General features: G+C 42.4%; 2 protein-coding genes across 2 annotated transcripts in view; one reads left to right on the top strand and one right to left on the bottom strand.

Moving 5' to 3' along the window:
• Positions 1 to 18693, top strand: part of LOC139338701 (uncharacterized) — a 147855-nt gene that overhangs the window by 127778 nt on the left and 1384 nt on the right. The window lies entirely within an intron of this gene.
• On the bottom strand, positions 1319 to 6468 carry ednrba (endothelin receptor Ba). The gene is made up of 8 exons (XM_070974312.1): positions 6434 to 6468; positions 5511 to 5985; positions 4449 to 4561; positions 3661 to 3865; positions 2978 to 3127; positions 2601 to 2734; positions 2362 to 2470; positions 1319 to 1811 (listed from the first exon to the last, which is right to left on the bottom strand). The coding sequence occupies exons 2-8, from the start codon at positions 5922 to 5924 to the stop codon at positions 1677 to 1679; spliced, it is 1260 nt and encodes a 419-aa protein (XP_070830413.1). The 5' UTR covers positions 5925 to 5985; positions 6434 to 6468; the 3' UTR covers positions 1319 to 1676.

The following is an 18693-nucleotide window of genomic DNA, read 5'->3' as shown; positions in this document are numbered from 1 at the left end:
GTTTGTTGAGAGCAAACATACTATTCTAAATTGGCCTTGAGCTAATTACATTTTGATTAGTTCACTTTTACTATGAGTGACGTACATCAGTGAAACCTTTCTTAGGAGTCGAAAAGGAGATAATCAAGGCAGGAATGTACCGCATGTGACTTCTTTTACTTAAGGCTGCTTTCAGCCCCGGTGGGTTTGATTTAATGTCAAACCACACTGAATTGTTTGAAACCATGTTGGAATAACAGATGCTGAGGGGTTACGAAGAGGAGCGGGGACAGGAATGCAGAGAGAAAGGGAAGGGAGGGAAAGGGAAGGGAAACTATGGCAGAAATGAGGTGAAAAACAAGGAAATGCAGGCAGAAAAAGAGAGTGAAGGCAAGTAGAGGGGATGAAGAGACGAGCCGAGGAGGGGTGGTGAGAGATCACAGGACAGAGAGCTTCTTTGACGGCTAATGTGACATGCGTGACACTGGTTTAGCCTGAAGGAACATTCCCAGGTCAGAGCTGTGTGTGTGTGTGTGTGTGTGTGTGTGTGTGTGTGTGTGTGTGTGTGTGTGTGTGTGTGCAGTGAAGAAGTGGGGAGAAAAATAAGAGATCACAGTAATGTTCTGTGTTAGCATTCACCATCACATGATGCTGCCTGCCGTCACACTTAAATCAAACCTCACACACACACACACACACACACACACACACACCCACCCACCCACCCACCCACCCACCCACACACACACACACACACACACACACACACACACACACACACACACACACACACAGTTTCTTGTTGCTGTTATTCATTATTTTCTTTATTGCAAAAAGAAACCCCTACAACTTGTCATACTAGCTAAGGAAGGGAGTTATATTAAGATAATATTGAGTAAGTACACAAAACGCGCAAAGCCTCAAGAACAGGCCCAAAATTGAACAGTATAGTACAATAGCTGAACGGTCACACAGCTGATACACAACATCAGTAGTTCAATAACTAGAGGAAAAGTGACATGCACACACACACACACACAATACATTGAGCAGGACTAATGTAATGTGATAAAATATGCAAAATGCTCAATATCACAGGAAATACATAACAAAATAAAATAAAAGAGCATCAGATTGACCGTCTAAACTCTTCCAAGCTGCTGCAGTGTGTGGTCGCAACACCAAACCTAGCGTCACACTCCAATGTTGTCCATACAATGCAGAACATATTGCAAGATTCATACCGTCAGAGTAACATTCACTATCCAGGCTGCAGGCCCGATGAGCTGTCTTTGCTAAGCCACCCATGACCCCCCCCACCCCAATTTTTACACTACACTTGTGCTGAACTTTGCCCCCCTGCTCAGTTCTTGATATTTGGCGTCATTCACTCCATTTTCCATTTGTCCCACATTTCTCACCTGTTAACCGAGAATACAGCTTTTGAAGTGCTTTGACGTGTGCTTCTTCCTGGACAGGGAGTGTGCAGCGGTCCATAAATCATGTGCTCAGAGTTTTGGGTTAGAAGGAATTTTGTTTTCCTGATTTCCAAAAGGACGTCTGTTAAAAGCTGAAGGTGACTGCATGTGATGTTGTAGATGAGGCGAGAATGGGCACTCCTCATTCAGTCACCCACACTTCAATATTTAGGTTTTTTTGTCCTCATAAATCCTCCTTTCTTGCTTCTAAGCCCCTCCTCAGGCTGTAGTGGACTTGTTGGTCATGCGGGAGTTGCTCTGGTCGGAGGCTCGTTCGGTGACTTTCAGCTTCATGCACAACTGCTTCTCATCCATCAGCATCTCCGCCGGTAGGCACCAGCAGCACAGGCAGGACTAGAGGAGGAAAAAAAAAAATGTGAGATGCATGCTGAGAGAATCGTTTGAGCGAGTGCACACAGGTTATTCACAGCTTGGTAAAAGCGAGTGGTTCCTTTTCTTTTAAAAAAATTGCTGTAAAGGTAGTTTAAAATTGAAAAACGCGCTGAATTGCTCAGAGTTACATCCAAAGATCAATACCACTATCATGTCTGTACTGTAAATATGAAGCTGGAGCCAGTAGCTCATTAGCTTAGCTTAGCACAATCCCCTTAAAACCCTGATCTGTTGTTATTATATAGATAATCAGATGTAACATGTTAATTAGCAGATGGTGTTCCCTTTAGACAGAGCCTGACCTGATGTTTTCAGTCTTTATGCTAACCGAAGCTAACCGTCTGCTAGCTGTAGCTTCATATTAATCATACTAAAATGAGAGTTTCAATCAATCCTCTTACATGATTTTTGCCATAAAGCAAATACGTGCATTTCCCAAAATGTCCAAGAAGTTCTTTAAGATGTTTTCACCTTGCATGTGGCGTATGTGATTGACGAGGTTGCACCTTACCCTGAAGCAGCTCTTGAAGCGCTTGCTGACCATGTAGAGGGCGATCGGGTTTATGCAGGAGTTGACTGATGCCATGTTGATGCCAATGTAGTCCAACACCAAAAAGAAACTGAAGGGGTTACAGAAACACATTGATCTTCTGCCGCTCCCCTTCTGGAGGGGGATTCATTTTTCTATGAAATTATCTAGTCTACACTCTATTTTGTGGTGCACTGTGGAACGTGTGTTTTCTTCCATACCTGAGCAGTTCGCAGCGGTTTGGATCCCTCTCATCATAGATGGTGAGCTTCAGGATACGGCTGAGGTGGAGAGGCAGCCAGCACAGAGCGAAGACCAGAACCAGACAGAACACTGTCTTGGCCACCTCCCTTCGCTGAACACACACAAACACACATAAATCACTGTATAGCAGTAACAGATTGTACTGACAGTTTTGGCCCAAAAAGGACCATGTTGAAATTCATATCATTTGAAACAAAGTGTTTTCATAAAATGTGAAGTTAGGCTGGATTAAAGCTGCTGGTAAAAAGTAATAGTGTATTTTTTTTACAACTCTAAACACTCAATATGAAGAGAGTCATCAGTCAAATCATTAAGATGAAAGCCATCATTGAACCTGTTTGAGGTGGTCACTGAGAGCGATCTGAACGCCATTCTTCTTCCTCAGCATCTCACAGGTCATCAGGGTGTAGAAAATAGCAGTGCAGGCCAACGGCAGGCAGAAATATACACCAAACAGCCACCAATCCTTTGCTGATTTATAAAACTACACAGAGAAATATGAGAACAGCACAAACATCTGTGAGAGAGAGCTAGAAGTGAAAGGTGAAAGACGTCAGAAGTAAATGTAATGGAGCGTATTCCCACTCTGGCCTGGACCAGAGTGAGACACTCAAGGGTGTGTCTCAAATTCAGACTGGTTGACTCGCATTTAAAAATCAATTTATCAAAGTGTCTCAGTGGAAATGAAACTGCTGTTGTTTTAAGGTTGATGGAAGACACGCGAACACACAAGCACAGCAAGAGAATGATGGCTCCTGTGATAAGCCATTTTCTAAATGACAATACTTCATTGTCTGTACACACTCCAATCTAGCCACGAAGCTTTCACAATATGGTTGTGAGTGCATGCGCTCAGTACGCACATCTCACACATACGCATATCGGCATGTGTGCTGCATGTCCCTGTGTGTCTGGGTGCATTCTGTGTGCATGTGCAACGTTCCCAGCTGTGTCAACACCTTATTTTTCTCCACACTGAATTCTTTTTTTCTGAGGTTTCCTCGTGTCACAGCTCACCCTCATAAAGCCGGTTTTCTGCATGGGGTGCAGCAAACAGATCCTCAAGTGTTCTCCTTTGTAGTCCATGGTGATCATGTCGAATGCTATTGCCTCTGGCACAGCCAGGATGATGGATAATATCCAGATCAGTGCAATTTCGATAGCCATCCATTTCGGAACCCCAATCCCTTTGATACGGCTCCACGAGGCCACAGCACGATACCTGGAACATCAAACATATGCATTCAATTAACCAACAAATGAACATGAGTCAAAGGAAAAGTTGGACGTTTTGGAAAACGCACTGAGACCTGAGACCTCTACAACGTGCTGCTTTTACGCCTCAGTTTTTATAATGATTAAAAACAAAACACATAATATGTAAATTAAGAAGCTTTAGAAGTGCCCTGCTTCCTGTTTTTGTGCTAAGCTAAGCTAACTGTCTCCTGCTGCCTCTTATTTTTCAATCTTTGCAACGAGAAAGCCAATGAGCGTGTTTTTCTTTTAATTATTTCATCTTTTTGTGTCAGTTTGGCAGATGTCCCGTCTGAATTACTGTCAAAAACCTTAACAGGGTCTATGTTGTACAGTATTTTATCCTATAGTAGGACACTTCCCTCTATCACTCTGCAGTAACATCTCACATCATGTATGTGAAAACAACTTTAATACAACTGTGAGATGTGCACTCCTTATCCCAAGCTTGGTCAGGTCAGGTCAAAGTTGTTTTTGTAATCTCTGACTGTTGATACAGTGTGAGAGGAAGGGTGAGTTTGGGTTGTCCATTGCGTTGTGGCCAGGTTTACCTGTCAATGCTCAAAGCGCACAGACTCAGCACTGTGATCCCCACTGAGGCTTTCTGGACAAATGGCACCAGCTTGCACAGAGTCACCCCAAAAGGCCAGTCCTCGGCCAGGAGCTGGAGAGAGACACAGATGCAGAAAGAGCCGGTGACTGAGTTAAACCATGACAGAGTGAAGCAAAATGCCTGGCCTCATGTTGTTTTCCCTCCCCCAGGCATCCAGTGTTGACCGGATAGGCGTGATGAACCTGAACTTATGAGTGTCAGTGAACATTCAGAGCATTTTCTTAACCTGTCAGGTTTAATGTTTTCAGTCTTTACTTGACAGCCAAAAGTCCTCTTGTTGGCCTCAAGTCAGCAGTGAGGTGTTCGGTAGCTCAAAGCTCTGCTAAACTTGTACAATATGGGAATTTTCATGTCTGCTATGAATGTGCGACTGGAATGTGAGTGGGAATCAATTGGAATCATATGTGGCCCTGCATCTGCCCATACCACCCTGTCTGTACTGTCTCTGCTCTGGTATGCAACGGCATCCAGTTGTTTTAACATGCTTGCCCCCTTACCCAAATATACAGACACTATGGCCTTCTTTCTCTCTCCCATGCGTGTGTGCGCGCGCACACACACACACACACACACACACACACACACACACACACACACACACACACACACACAGAGTGAGCTAAACAGACAATAACATGCCAGAGACAGAGGGGGATATAGAGGGGCTCAGGATCCAGTAAAGTAATAACATGTAAAACCTACTTGGAAGCTCCCTTTCAAGAGTGTGTATGGGTGTGCTCACGTGCGCGTGTGTTAGGGAAAGGGTGTGTGTCTGCAAGAGGATTTAAAGTCCAATAAGCAACAAAGTATTTGCATATGACCTTCAAATGTTATTATAATTAACTTAAAATGGATGTTGCAACAAAAATTCATTGAAAAGCGAAGGGAGTTTGGAATTAACTGGAAATAAAAACACTGCAGACAATCATCATTATAAACCTGCTGCGAGGCCCGTATGGTATAGATGTGTTATTCAGTCATATGCTGCACCTTGACTCACCTTGTAAACGTTGATGGGAATGCCGATGATGATGTGTAGCAGGTCTCCCAGTGCCAGGCTGGCGATCAGGATGTTGGGCCCGTTACGCATGCACTTATTCTTATAGATGATTCTCAGCAGAGTGGAGTTACCAATGATACCCACAACAAACACGAGACAGGACACCACCGTATTGATGTACTTGAAGGTGTCTCGGATTTCCGTGGGTCCGGTGCACATGGGAGGAAGCCGGCGGCGGGGCATGGTGATGTTTGGCCTCACCGGACCCTGCACATCTCTCTCTATGAGCCCAAGTCTCTGGGTGACAGTAAGAGGTCCCTGAGACTCTCGTTCTTTGGGCTCCAGCTGTCCGCTGGCCACAAGGGTGTGAGCCGCCAGCAGGAGTAACTCCAAGCAGAAGAGATGAGTCTTCATCCTGGTGTTTTGTTATAAATGTGGCTTTTTACTGATCGTTCAACTGATCGTCTTTGAGGGCCTGGAACACAAAGAAAGAAGTGTATTCAGGCCAGTTATCTGACTAAAGGGATATTATTATATTATACAACAACCTCATGGTCTCGTGGCGATATTAAGCTCCAGGATTTATTATATCACTTTAGCTCGCTCGGCCATCATCTCCATAAAAACTCAAGATGTAGTGCACACAATATGTTCATTAGTGACGCACAGTAGAAGTTCTATGAAGACAATAAGGTTTACATTGACAAGCTGAACTAATTTAACACAGTTATGTTATTTTGTCAGTGTCTTGCAGTTTTTTCTAAGTAAGACAAGTTCAGAGAGAAACATTAATAAACCTGGGGAGGAAATTTCTTTTCTCTTGTCATTTCTTTTTTCTTTTTTACAAAGAGAAAAGTTTCAGACCCTCACACAACCCCAAATATCATACCGTCACTGTCACTGCTGATCAAACTCTCACTTACCTAACTCCTAAATGAGGTACAAATCCTCCAATATTTGTGCCTCTTAGACTCTCAGTCTCTCAGGACAGAGGAAAGTTCCCAAAGTGGATGCTTGCTGTTCCTGCAGTGACAGTCATCTCCAGCAGCAGCAGCTGTCCTCTCTGTCACTGGAGTCAAAGTGAACCAGCTCCAGATCTGTGGTCCAGAGGCTCCAGAGGGCTCCTCTGGTCGTTCACTCCTCTGCAGTACTGGCTGCGGAGTCTCAGCATACACAGTCTCAAGAGTCTGCTGAGCTGATCCCTGCCCTCCAACCCCTCCTTCTCTTATGTAGAGCAGGGGGTGGAGGAGGACAGGCAGGATGTTCACAAGTTATTCAGTGTTCATCAAAGTGCCCTCGCTTTAGAGGAAACTGGGGAAAATCTACTCCTAAGCAGTTATAGGGTCTTTTTGGTGAATTTATAGTGCCTTACTTTATTATTATTATACATTTTATCTCCTCGTGGTATCATCCATAAATATTCTTACTGAACTGATCATTGCTGTTTTATTTGTCCGGTTAAAATGTTTCAGTTTGAGCCTGTTGTTCTCTCTCCTCTAGACAGCGAAACAATTATTGAGCTTGTTCATTCAGTCTGCATCCACGGCAGTCCTATCACTTGGACCTTGTCAAGCAGCCAGTGTGCAGTCAAAGTGAAGATAATTACACCATGTTCGCCAAGCTGTTACTCCCTGAAGGAAAAGTACATGCTGCCAATTGTTATCAGCATTTCGGGGGGTTGGGGGGCGAGCAATCCATCCAGTAGTTGAAACATTGAAGTCGGGGGAATGCCAAAGTCAGCAGGATGCATCCTCTGAGGGCCATGAATGTCCGTATGAACTGTCATTTGTGAATCACAGACTGTTTGTTAATGAAGAATTTACCACACACCATCTGAGTACTAAAGCGAGAAAACTCCATGTTGCAAAAATCTCCATGTTCATCTCAGTGAGTTTGGCAAAAATAAACAAATAGGACAATGTGAAACCACGTTTCCCATGAAATCTCTAGTCACAGAGGTGATGTTTCTCCTTCCCCATCCCCCTCCTCACACTGCTGTCACTCCTTCCACTCTGCACTGTAAAGCAATTCTCCGGTCACATATAGTACCAAACAAACAGTCTTTCAGTGAGTCTCTTATTTGTTTTACATTTACACTGCTGTACATTAATGACCTGACATTCATCTCTTGCACTGTCAAGACCACACCTGTATTGGCCCAGGGCTGAGCCTCCCTGTGAGCCTCAGATTTTCTGACAAGAGTTATATTGAGGCCAGGCGGCCATCAGCACCAGATGTGTTTCTCTGCTGATAGATTACCATCTCAGCGGAGCCTTAGGAACTTCTACTAAGCAGACTCCATCTGTTTTTCTACTGTTTGTCTGCGGCCTGCACAAAAGAGTTCAAGAGAAAGAGAAGCTTATCTTTGTTCAGGTAGGGTTCCTCTCACTAAAACTGCCCAGTCTGCTTTCGTACCAGATCTAACAGGATTCTTTGTGAGTGGTCACAGAAGTGGACCCAGTGCATGTGCGTTGTCCCCGTCCTAATACCTATGTCCATGTTACAAGCTTGTTTCTGTTTGTCACTTTTGTGTCTCGTCCTTCTTCCCACTTCAGCTAATGTGATAAACTTAGGGACTGTATGACAATTATTAGGGGGCTGGATCGGCTCAGAAAACAGGAAGGCTATTGTAATATTGATGATGTCAAATCATCCAAAGATGACTAATCTCCAGTTACAAGAAATCAAAAATTCACTTATAATATCAAGTCTTTACTGTCACACAGCTGAATTGTAAATCACGAAGATGGACGGATGTGGATATTGAATTATTGCAAAGGGATTGTCAGTTGATTTTCCACCTGAAAACACTCTCAAGAGCATGCACAGTACAGTGTAAACCTGTGTATATTGTATCATGCTTCCTCACATGGGCTAAGTACCAGTGGTGGAATGGAAGTACGTTTACGAAAAAGCTATGCTTGAGCACAAATTTGAATTACTTGTGTAGTACTGTATACTGTTCCCTTCTGCTCCACTGCAGTTCTGAGATATCGTACTTTTCACTTTGACTCCATTTATTTGACAGCTGTATTTACTAGTTGGTTTACAAATGAAGATTCTGCATGCACAACATGTAATCACGTTATAGTTGTCAGTTAAATTTCCCAACATTATATCAAGTAGTTGAAAATAGCACCACCTAGACCAACTGCAGCATGAAAACGCTTCAGCACTTCCTCACTTCTAATGCATCAGTAATAATGATAATAATAATAGATGTGTTCTTGTGATCAGAATGACCTTCATCAGACACTGTTGGGGGAAAACAACCGAGCCCTCTACGTGACTACAGAGCAAACTCTGTGCACTGTTGAAGGCAAAGAGCTCCAAGAAAATTCCACCACTTGTGGAAAATGTCTTTGTGTAACTGCTATTTCCAAGGTCAATATTGGAGCTTTGTTTGGATAAAGGATTCAGTTTGGATGCCAAAATATTTCTCTGTTTCAGAGAGCTGAGTGATAACCTGTGACTGGAAACATCTTTTAGGACTGTCCGCTGAGTGAAATTCATTTCCACTCCATCATTTATTGAGCTTGTTGTCAGTCTATTCTCTGAGTTTTTAAGATTAAGAGATCATAAACTTTCCCTCCTGCCTGTTCACCCTTCATCAACATTTTCAACATTTGTGCTGCCTCTCCCACTCACTGCTGCTGCTGCTGCTGCTGCTGCTGCTGCTGCTGCTGCTGCTGCTTGCAGCCATGCTCTTGTTTGAAGCTTGGAAATCTGCTACATGCCATGTGATGGCGAAGCTATTACAATATCACGCCTTAGATGTGAGGAGCAGCAGGAGAGCCTTGTGAGTAGGGACCTGGTCCTCTGGCTGAGGTTCAAGTACCCGAGGCAAGAGGCATCAAACAATGAAGCCCTACATGACTTATTAACTGTAATGAAGAAATGTTGTCTCTTGGGACTCATCATGAATGAAAAAACATGCCAAATTCCAAGTCAGAGCAGGAATGCTGACTTGGAGTGAGAGGGATTCAACAGAGTTTACAGTACAATGGCAACAAAAAACCTGATGCTGGTTATTATTTTGAATATATATTGCTCATAACCTCATACTATGAAGACAGCTTTTTAAATCTTTGATATATATCTTTCGGCATCACAACATATTCTCACTCTCAATTCATCACATCGTTTTGTCAGGACCCCTTGGTGTCACTTTTTAAGGTGCTGGGTGCCCCTTTAGTGTCATGTGCAGAGCTCTGCAGTTAGCTTAGCAATAATACATTTACAATGTCCAGATAGAAACATCCAGCTTTCAAAATAAAGCCTGCTGAGAATGAAAATATACACGTAATCAACATTGTGAAACAATCACACTTTGGGTGAATTAGAAACTCACTAATTGCATTACAATTGATAATCTCAGTAATGCACCATTACTTCAGCAGTTTGTGGCTCAGCTTGTTTGCATTCTTACTGGTTGTTTGATGGAGTGTTCATATCAGACTGGTCCAGCACTAATCTGCAGGCCTGGTGCAGGGCCTGAAGGTGTGGGGATGCTGTTTACCACCACCATGTTAGCTGCTTGGCTTGCTATTGTTGCAGGTAAATGATTAACAGGTAAATCACATTCAGGAGTTACAATTACAATTAGTCATTTGGCAGACGCTTTTATCCAAAGCGACGCACATGTGAATTCACACACCGATGGTGCTGCATCAGGGCGGTTTTTGGGGTTCAGTATCTTTCCCAAGGATACTTTGGCATGTGGACTGCCGATCGAACCACCGACCCTTCTGATTGGCAGACAATCGTTCTACCTTCGGAGCCACAGCTGCCCAGGAATCAGGTGGTGTAGTTCACAATTGGAGGTTGAGGGATCGGTGTCTTGCAGTCACTTGGGTTAATGTAGATCTATCCCTTGATGGTCAGTAAATAATGTAGTCATGTAACTAGTTACTTTGGCTGTAGAGTCATGTAATTGCTTTTAAATGCTCGATGTGTATTTTATTGGTTATTAACTATAAGTATATTAACTCAGTGCACAACTTCATGACCTTTTGCTTTGAAGGAAGGTCAGTCAACAATGGGTAAAAAATCAAGCTATCACTCAAACTCAGGTTTTACTATCTCCCACATTCTTGACTTTACTGCTCCTGTCTGGCAGTGACTGATGCCCCAATAAACAGATTGAATATTTAAAGCAGAGAGGGGCCCACTCTCCTCTCTTGTGTTTTTTATAGGAGTGTTTCCTCTGTGCTCGGTAATGTGTGGAGAGATCACCAATGTCTCAAAGCTGGTTTCTTTAAAAGCAGAAAATCATCCTCAGATATCCCCAATCAGACAAGGACAAAGGGCTGACTTGTTTTGAACAAGCAGGGATTCATTGCCTTTAGTGTCAAAAAGAGGGCACCTTACCTAACATGCAATATACCCTCAGAGCTCGCTCTGTCAGAAGCAGGACACACTGACTTTACAGCTGAGTTATGCCCACAGTGTGTTGTTATGTATCCTGTGTGTGTGTCCCTGTCTCCAAGAGTCAGAACGGGCTGATTGGCCTTTGCCCTGAAGCCTCGTGAACTGGGTGGTGGGTAGAGAGTAATTAACTCACTTTATTGTCTCCATAAAAGAAGTGTCCACTGGTTGAGTCCTTTCTTCACTCTATCAATCCTTTGTTCTCTCTGTATGGGCTTCAAGTGCCTCTGTCCTATGATTTTCACATGTTGTATTTGCAAATTGTTTCTCCACTAAGAAAGAAGTTTCAGTTTCTAACACACAAAAAATCTTCTTCATTTGTATCTCCCAGTAGCTTTCACCAAGTGGTCTTCCTGGGGCACATATCAGAAAACAATCCAAAAAGACAACAGTCAGTATCAATAAGACAAGAAAATGGGAGATGAACAATGAATAGCAATAATGTATAAGACTGAACCGTCACAAACACACACAGCACCAAAAAAGAAATAAAAACCTAATTATTGAGGCTACATGTATCAAAGTGAGACAGAACCAAAGACTTCCTCGGCAAACTTGATCAATGCTGGATTCTGTACTTCATATGAACGTCACAATGTGTTTTACAGCTTGTTATGCTCTCTCATTGCATCAGTTAGTGACTTCATCGGCTGTTTGGTTGTCCTCATCTGTTCAAGCCAAAAGGCTGTTTAGTCACTATGGGAAAATGTTTGTGGAAGTCTTCAGGAAATGGCCTGTTTGGACACAGTGTATATCATTCTGTCTTCGAATAATAGAAAGGACAATTTTGCAAGTAAATGTCCTCAAGGTGTTTGCAATCTGCGTCAAGGGCAGAGCACATGTTTACACCAGCTGGGATGTTGAATTAGAACCCACAGAGAATAGTAGAGCAGCAGTTTTCTGTGTGCGGTTTACTGTTAATTGACGCTTTAAGATGAGCACTTACTTCAGTACTAACCCGTCGGCATTTACTTTGCGTCAACAGTTGAGAACAAACGTGACTATCCTTTGTAAACTATTTTTCCCTCAACACTAACATACCAGCTGCAAAGATTTCTTTCATGCTTTGCTTCATAATTTTCAAACTTAAAAAACAGATTGAGAGCATGTTTTCAAGAGAGACCCGAAAACAAGAAACATTCATAATCAGAAAACCAGAACACAAAAACAACACAAATAAGGCCGCACAACCACAATCGATAAAGAACTTAGAAAAACAGTTTAAAAAAAAAACCCTAGCATATATCAAAGCTTCAGATTCCATCCATCCATTGTCTATACCCAACTATCCCTTTTAGGGGTTGCGGGGGGGCTGGAGCCTATCCCATCTGTCAGCAGGCAAGAGGCGGGGTACACCCTGAACCGGTCGCCAGTCGATGGCAGGACAACATATACAGACAGACAACCATTCATGCTCATACTCACACCTAAAGACAATTTTATAATTCTCCAATTGTCCAATTAACCTAATAAGCATGTTTTTGGTCTGTGGGAAGAAGCCGGAGAGCCCGGAGAGAACCCACACAGAAAGGCCCCGCCCGACCTGGGGATCGAACCGGTGACCCTCTTCAGCAAGGGGAATTAACAAATGTAGCTTGAGGGCAGTTTCTAGTTCATTTAAAAGGCGTCAGGTACCTGAATGTAGTTCAGCCAACATTAGTGTGTACATATGGAATGTCTAAAGTTCCAGTGGTCATTTGATTGGTAAGTCACAAAGATTTAAAAGAGAGACGAGTTTGGCAGCTTTAACCATGCTAGCCATGTCTTTGACTTGCTCATGTCTGTGTAAAGTCACTGACTAACATGTACTAGTGTTGGCTATGTCTCCATTGTTTGATGGTAAGGTTGCTTTAATGACAGACGAGGAGGCCTTTGTTAGCATGGGGGTCTCAGAGACTGAGTTTAGCCAAACAGCGCTAGCTGGCGTCAGGGACCTGTGCTAAATGTGTGGAAACAGATGAAGATTGTGTTTCTGGGACAATGAAATCCACTGTTTGATCCTCTTTGTGCTGTGGGCAGATCCTGCAGACTTGCCTGAAGTCAGCTTCATATTGAAACTAGTGATGTGTCATTTTGAAGGAATCGACTTCTTAAAAGTGAGAGATGGGAGCTGAGATGAGAGGCTAGCAGCACGATGGCACGGGAGTCAATAAGACAACTTAGTCGGCATGTTATTGCTTTTCTCCTCCACAATGAGCATTGTTACAGTTGTCATTACAGACTAACCTTGTGACACAGGTCAGAGCCTGTTGTAAAAATCTGCTCCATGTCTCTCGTTGATTCATTCTCCTTTTACCCTCACACTCTTTTTCTCCCAATTCTTCTCTCCTCCGTCTTTTCTACTGACCCCATCTGCATCGTTTATCCCCTCTAACCATCTTTCAGGGTTTGATTTTCCCTCCTGTTGAGAGAAAAAAAGGAGAGGTTGTCCTCTTCAACATAAAGCACTGAAGAAATGACTAAACCCAAAGCCCTCAGGCTACCCCTACACCCAGGATGCCACGCTGCATGTGCTCGGGTGTGTGTGTGTGCGTGTGTGTGTTATTATATCTGCATGTTTATGTGTGTGTGCTTATTCCCCCTGAGGTCATCTGCCTTTCTCTCTTTCCATCTTTGTCTGGTTGTCCTCCTGTGGTAATGGGCCATGAACACCCAACCCTTCTTGACATCAACACTACGCTCTTATGTGTGTGTCTACTGTCCAGATGTCTTTCCCCAGTTTTCCAAAAGAGCAAATATGCATGAGTAACAGAGCCCGCAGAGCTAATAAGGAGAAAACCTACTGATTTTTCACAAGCACCACACAGAGAGAAGAAAAGCCCAACAGAAGTGTGACATATCCTCTTCCTGAAATATTGTACTGTTGCTTGGGTACATGTGTATTTTTTTTCCAGCTGATTTTGGGGCACCAAACTGAAATATTCCACATATCGCACATGAAAGGATCCTGCTGGTGGAATCCACAGCTGCTGTGAGCACACATACAAAGGCTGTACAGAAGCAGGAACGCACGCACAAACACACATGTTCAGATTAAAGACTCAATGTGGACTATGATGGAAATCTATGATAATATGTAATCTGCTCTCACATGATGTGTGTCCTGCATGCTTGTGTGCACTCCCCATGTCCCCAGATACTAAATGTCCAAACAGAACCTGTCTGCAGTGATTAAAACTTATTTTCCACAATGGTTCTCCCTCTTTCCCTGCTAGTATATCTCTCCTTCCCACATGAACTCCTGCACTTACTTATTCTACCTTCCTTCTGACTATCTTGCCATAAAGATATCACTTCACCTGCCTCCCTTTTGCGCATGTTATTTTTTCTTCTCTCTCTGCCTTCTGAAAGGAAAGACTCGTTTTACTGTCTCTGTTGCTCTCCTTCCTCCTTCCTGGAAACCTGCTGTGTTTCTTGGACATGTGGCCTCTCTCTCTCTCTCTCTCTCTCTCTCTCTCTCTCTCTCTCTCACACACACACACACACACACACACACACACACACACACACACACACACACACACACACACACACACACACACACAACCACTAGTGTGCAAATTGACTAAAGCCACACTTTCACTTTGGACAGGGTCAGATTTACCACCAAAGCCGTGCTTACCTCTAGAGAAGACAATAATGTGGACTCCTCTGGTGGGAGAAAGCAGTGAAACAGCAACTTTGCATCAGTGTCAACATGTGTTCTGCAAGGAAGAGAGTTATGAAGGATTCACTTTGGGGGAATGTGACTTTTCCTAATTCAATTTCTCCCTCCGTCCCTTGTCCTTTAGTAAAGCCCTCATAGTAATTAAACTGGTTCAAAAACAATTATTCCCCTATTCATTCCACTTCCAGTGCCACTTCACGCATGACAGTCTTCACATGGTGTTAGCAGTGACCAGCTTAGTGCATGCAATATGCCACAAAGGAGGCTCTCTCTGTGTCTGTCACTCTCTTGTTCACACATTCTGCAGTCGGTCATCAGTCATTGCCTTCGGTGGCCACAGCACAACTTTCTCTCTGTCACATGACTGACCTGTCCTGACCTGTCCTTTGCAGTGTTTTTAATTTGTTAAAACATCATGAGTGCTTTGCTTTTACTCCAAACTTTGGAATAATCATTTCATGAAAATTCTATTTATGCAAGGATGTGCCAGAAATGGGTATCCAGAGTGTATTATGTTTTAAAGTAGTTAGCTCACTAGCTAATAAAAAAGATCAAGACACAGCCATGCTAACAGCTCTGTGAGGCTGAAGCACAGGTGTGCTTTAAGCTAAACGCTAATGCCTACATGTTAACATGCACAGAAGGAGAAAGCTAACATGCTAATGTTTAGGAAATGTTTACCATATTTACCATCTTATTTTAGCATGTTAGCATGGTAACATTGGGTTAAGATGATGGATTTTAACCAAATTACTAAAACAAATTTGACTGGCTGATGGCGCTAGTGGAAAAGTTAAGGGATCATGAAAGTTATTACAATTCATCCGGAGAGGAACCTGAATGTCTGTACTAAATTTAACCGTAATCTATCCATAGTTGTCCAGAATTTGCAGTCAATACCACAAATGTCAACCTCACAATGGTGCAAGGGGAAGAGTCAGAGATCTCCAAAGTCATTAGGATTCATCCTCAGGGTGCCGTAAATTTCATGGCAATCTTAGCAATAGCTGCAGAGATGTTTCAGCCTGGAACAAAGTGGTGAACCAACCAACAGACATTTCTATCGCTTAGCCACGCTGATAATGTGGCTAAAGAATCGTCACTGTTGTCATTGTTTCCTTTGAAGAAAATTAAGAGTCTTCGGTCTTGCTTGCATGGTAACATTTGCCAATGAGCACTCAACACAAAGTTCAGCTGAGGCTGACATCATTAGTTTTGCATGTATTTAGTCAATATAATGTGCCACAGTTTTGGACAGGTTTCAACTTTGGGATTAATTTTTGGATCACCAAAGTGATTACAGTTAACCCAGAGCGGGATGTGAAGGCATGTACTAAACTTCATGGCAATCCATCCAATAGTTTGACTAGAAATTTCAAATGTGATGGTGATGCTGTAGGAAAAGAAGTCAGCAGATTGTATGTAAGTGTACGATTCATCCTCTGAAGACCATGAATGAAGAATGTCTGCACAAAATTTCATGGTAATTAATCCCATATATATATTTATACACACACACACACACACACACACACACACACACACACACACACACACACTGTGTGTATATATATATATATATATCAGTATTAATTGTTAATTTAATTATTAATTTTCAAAAATTCTAGTGATAAGTATTAACTGATGTCATTTTATTGCATGACTAAATTGTAACAACAACGTAAGTGAAAAAACTATTGATAACAAAAATGACAGCGATATCTCTGTTCATCATGCCCTGACGAGTGAAGACGAGATGAAAAAGTTGTCTGTGTTCTGGTGGACAACCTGGTTGGTCATTTTTAACCAATCACTTCTGCAAGTGTGAGTCAAATTCTCTCACTGCCCATCTCATTGGATGTTTTTCCCCCTGCTTGGTGCATGTTGCTAACGACAAGGCAAAGCTATCATAGTTATCTTAAAGCTGAAAGAAACTATTTTAGCTGCTGCTGGCCACTCAAAGATGAGTGCCTCATCTTCGCCAGCATGTCAGGGGGGAAGGAAGAGGACAGACGACCTATGGAAATATTTCTCTTATATTCCATCTGAAAAAAAGACGATGTCTTTTGTTTCCAATGAGGATGGAGCGGTTTGCGGAGTCAATGCCACTCATTGTCTCAAGTCAGTCTTTTGTCTCTTTTTGATGTTTATCTATGCGTTTTGCTCAAGCTCCTGCCAGTTTTAAAGACAACAAGCTCTGGAGGGAACTGGTTTTGTTTTATTTTGTTGTTATGTTGTTGTTATTGTGTGTTTTCTAATAATATGTATTTCAGAGGAGTCAAAGAGCAGGAATATAAGTTGGACCACACAATTTCACAGTATTTATATTTCTTCAGGTTTTATGCAAATGAAGAGGGCAGTGTGCCATGTCTACCTGATGACCTGTGAGGAAACAGAATTGTTTCATTGCACACTTTAGGCATTCATTGTTATATGATCTATGAACGTATGGTAAGTCAATAACACATTCTCAGCCTACTGACTAAATGCATAGTTCAAAATCCATAGTGTCATGAAACTGTCTGAGAAAATTATGACTAAAACGCTTGACTAAAATTAAACAAAAACTGGATTCCACGGACTAAATCTTGATGAAAACAAGATAAAAGACTAAAATGTGACTTACACCAACTCCAATTTTCAGTTAAGCGACTAAAACTAAAACTAAATTTAATATTATTTTCAGTAAGTGACTAAGACTAAAAGTAAATTTAATATTATTTTCAGTAAGTGACTAAGACTAAAATTAAATTTAATATTATTTTCAGTAAGTGACTAAGACTAAAAGTAAATTTAATATTATTGTCAAAATTAACACTGTAGTATAGTATAGACACACACACACACACACACACACACACACACACACACACACACACACACACACACTGTTGATACGTCCCTGGGAGCACAGTGATGCTGAGACAAACCCGCAGATGGTAATCTTGTGGGACTGAAGAAATACAAACCAAATGTTCGTACACTTTCTGCATTCCTTTTGGGGGAGTTTAATAAGCTGAATGCATAAAGTATCAGGAACATCCTTCTCATAATAATTTACTTGTGCAATAGCAGCTGCTTTTCAGTTGTTTTAAAAACCATTCTTTGGCTGCGTGGTTCTCTTTTTCTGCATCTCTTCCCATGGGATTGGTATAACAGCAGAAATTAGTACAGGGAAATTGCTTTTATCTTTCTAGATATAATCAGATCTGTGTGTGTGTGTCCCTATTATTATTTCATATGTTCATTCTAAGTCAACAGCAGACTAACCATTACAGTTGGAAAAAATTAGGAATAAGTTGGGTGTACTGGATAGGCTGACTAGGCTATTACTATGGAAATGACGACAAGTGTAATTTGTTTCAGATGAGATGGCAGTGAACGGTTGTTGTGCATGGTTCACATGCCAATCTAAGACAGACAGGTTGCAATGAGCCAGCAGCTTTAATTCAGCATCACATCCACCACTTGGCAGTCCAGCCATTACTTTCAAAATAGAGGAAATCAAGCATACTGATTTCAATGTAGTCGTACAATGATAGGAGAAATGGATCCCTAATGTGATAAACCGCTTTACATGGTAATGTTTTACATTGAGGGCGGCACGGTGGATCAGCAGGTAGTGTGCGTGCCTCACAGCAAGAAGGTTGCCAGTTCGATCCCTAGTGTGTGAACTTCTGTGTGAAGTTTGCATGTTCTTCCCGCGCATGCGTGGGTTCTCCCCGGGTACTCCGGCTTCCTCCCACAGACCAAAAATATGCTCATTAGGTTAATTGGTTAATCTAAAATTGCCCCTAGGTGTGAGCGTGAAGGGTTGTTTGTGTATATATGTTGCCCTGCGATCGACTGGCGGCCGGTCCAGGGTGTACCCCGCGTCTCGCTCACTGACAGCTGGGTTAGGCTGTCAGTGAGCGATAGGTGGCATAGAACATGGATGGATGGATGGATGGATGGATGGATGGATGGATGGATGGATGGATGGATGGATGGATGGATGTTTGACATTGACAGGAGGTTAGAGTAGATGGCTGCATTGGAAACATATAGATTATTTTTTGTTTTGCAGTTCAAGCGTGCTAAAGAGGCTAC

This window comes from Chaetodon trifascialis, chromosome 11 (genome assembly GCF_039877785.1).
Source record: "Chaetodon trifascialis isolate fChaTrf1 chromosome 11, fChaTrf1.hap1, whole genome shotgun sequence".
Classification (NCBI taxonomy): Eukaryota; Metazoa; Chordata; class Actinopteri; order Chaetodontiformes; family Chaetodontidae; genus Chaetodon; species Chaetodon trifascialis.
This window is presented reverse-complemented; position numbering and strand designations above follow the sequence as displayed.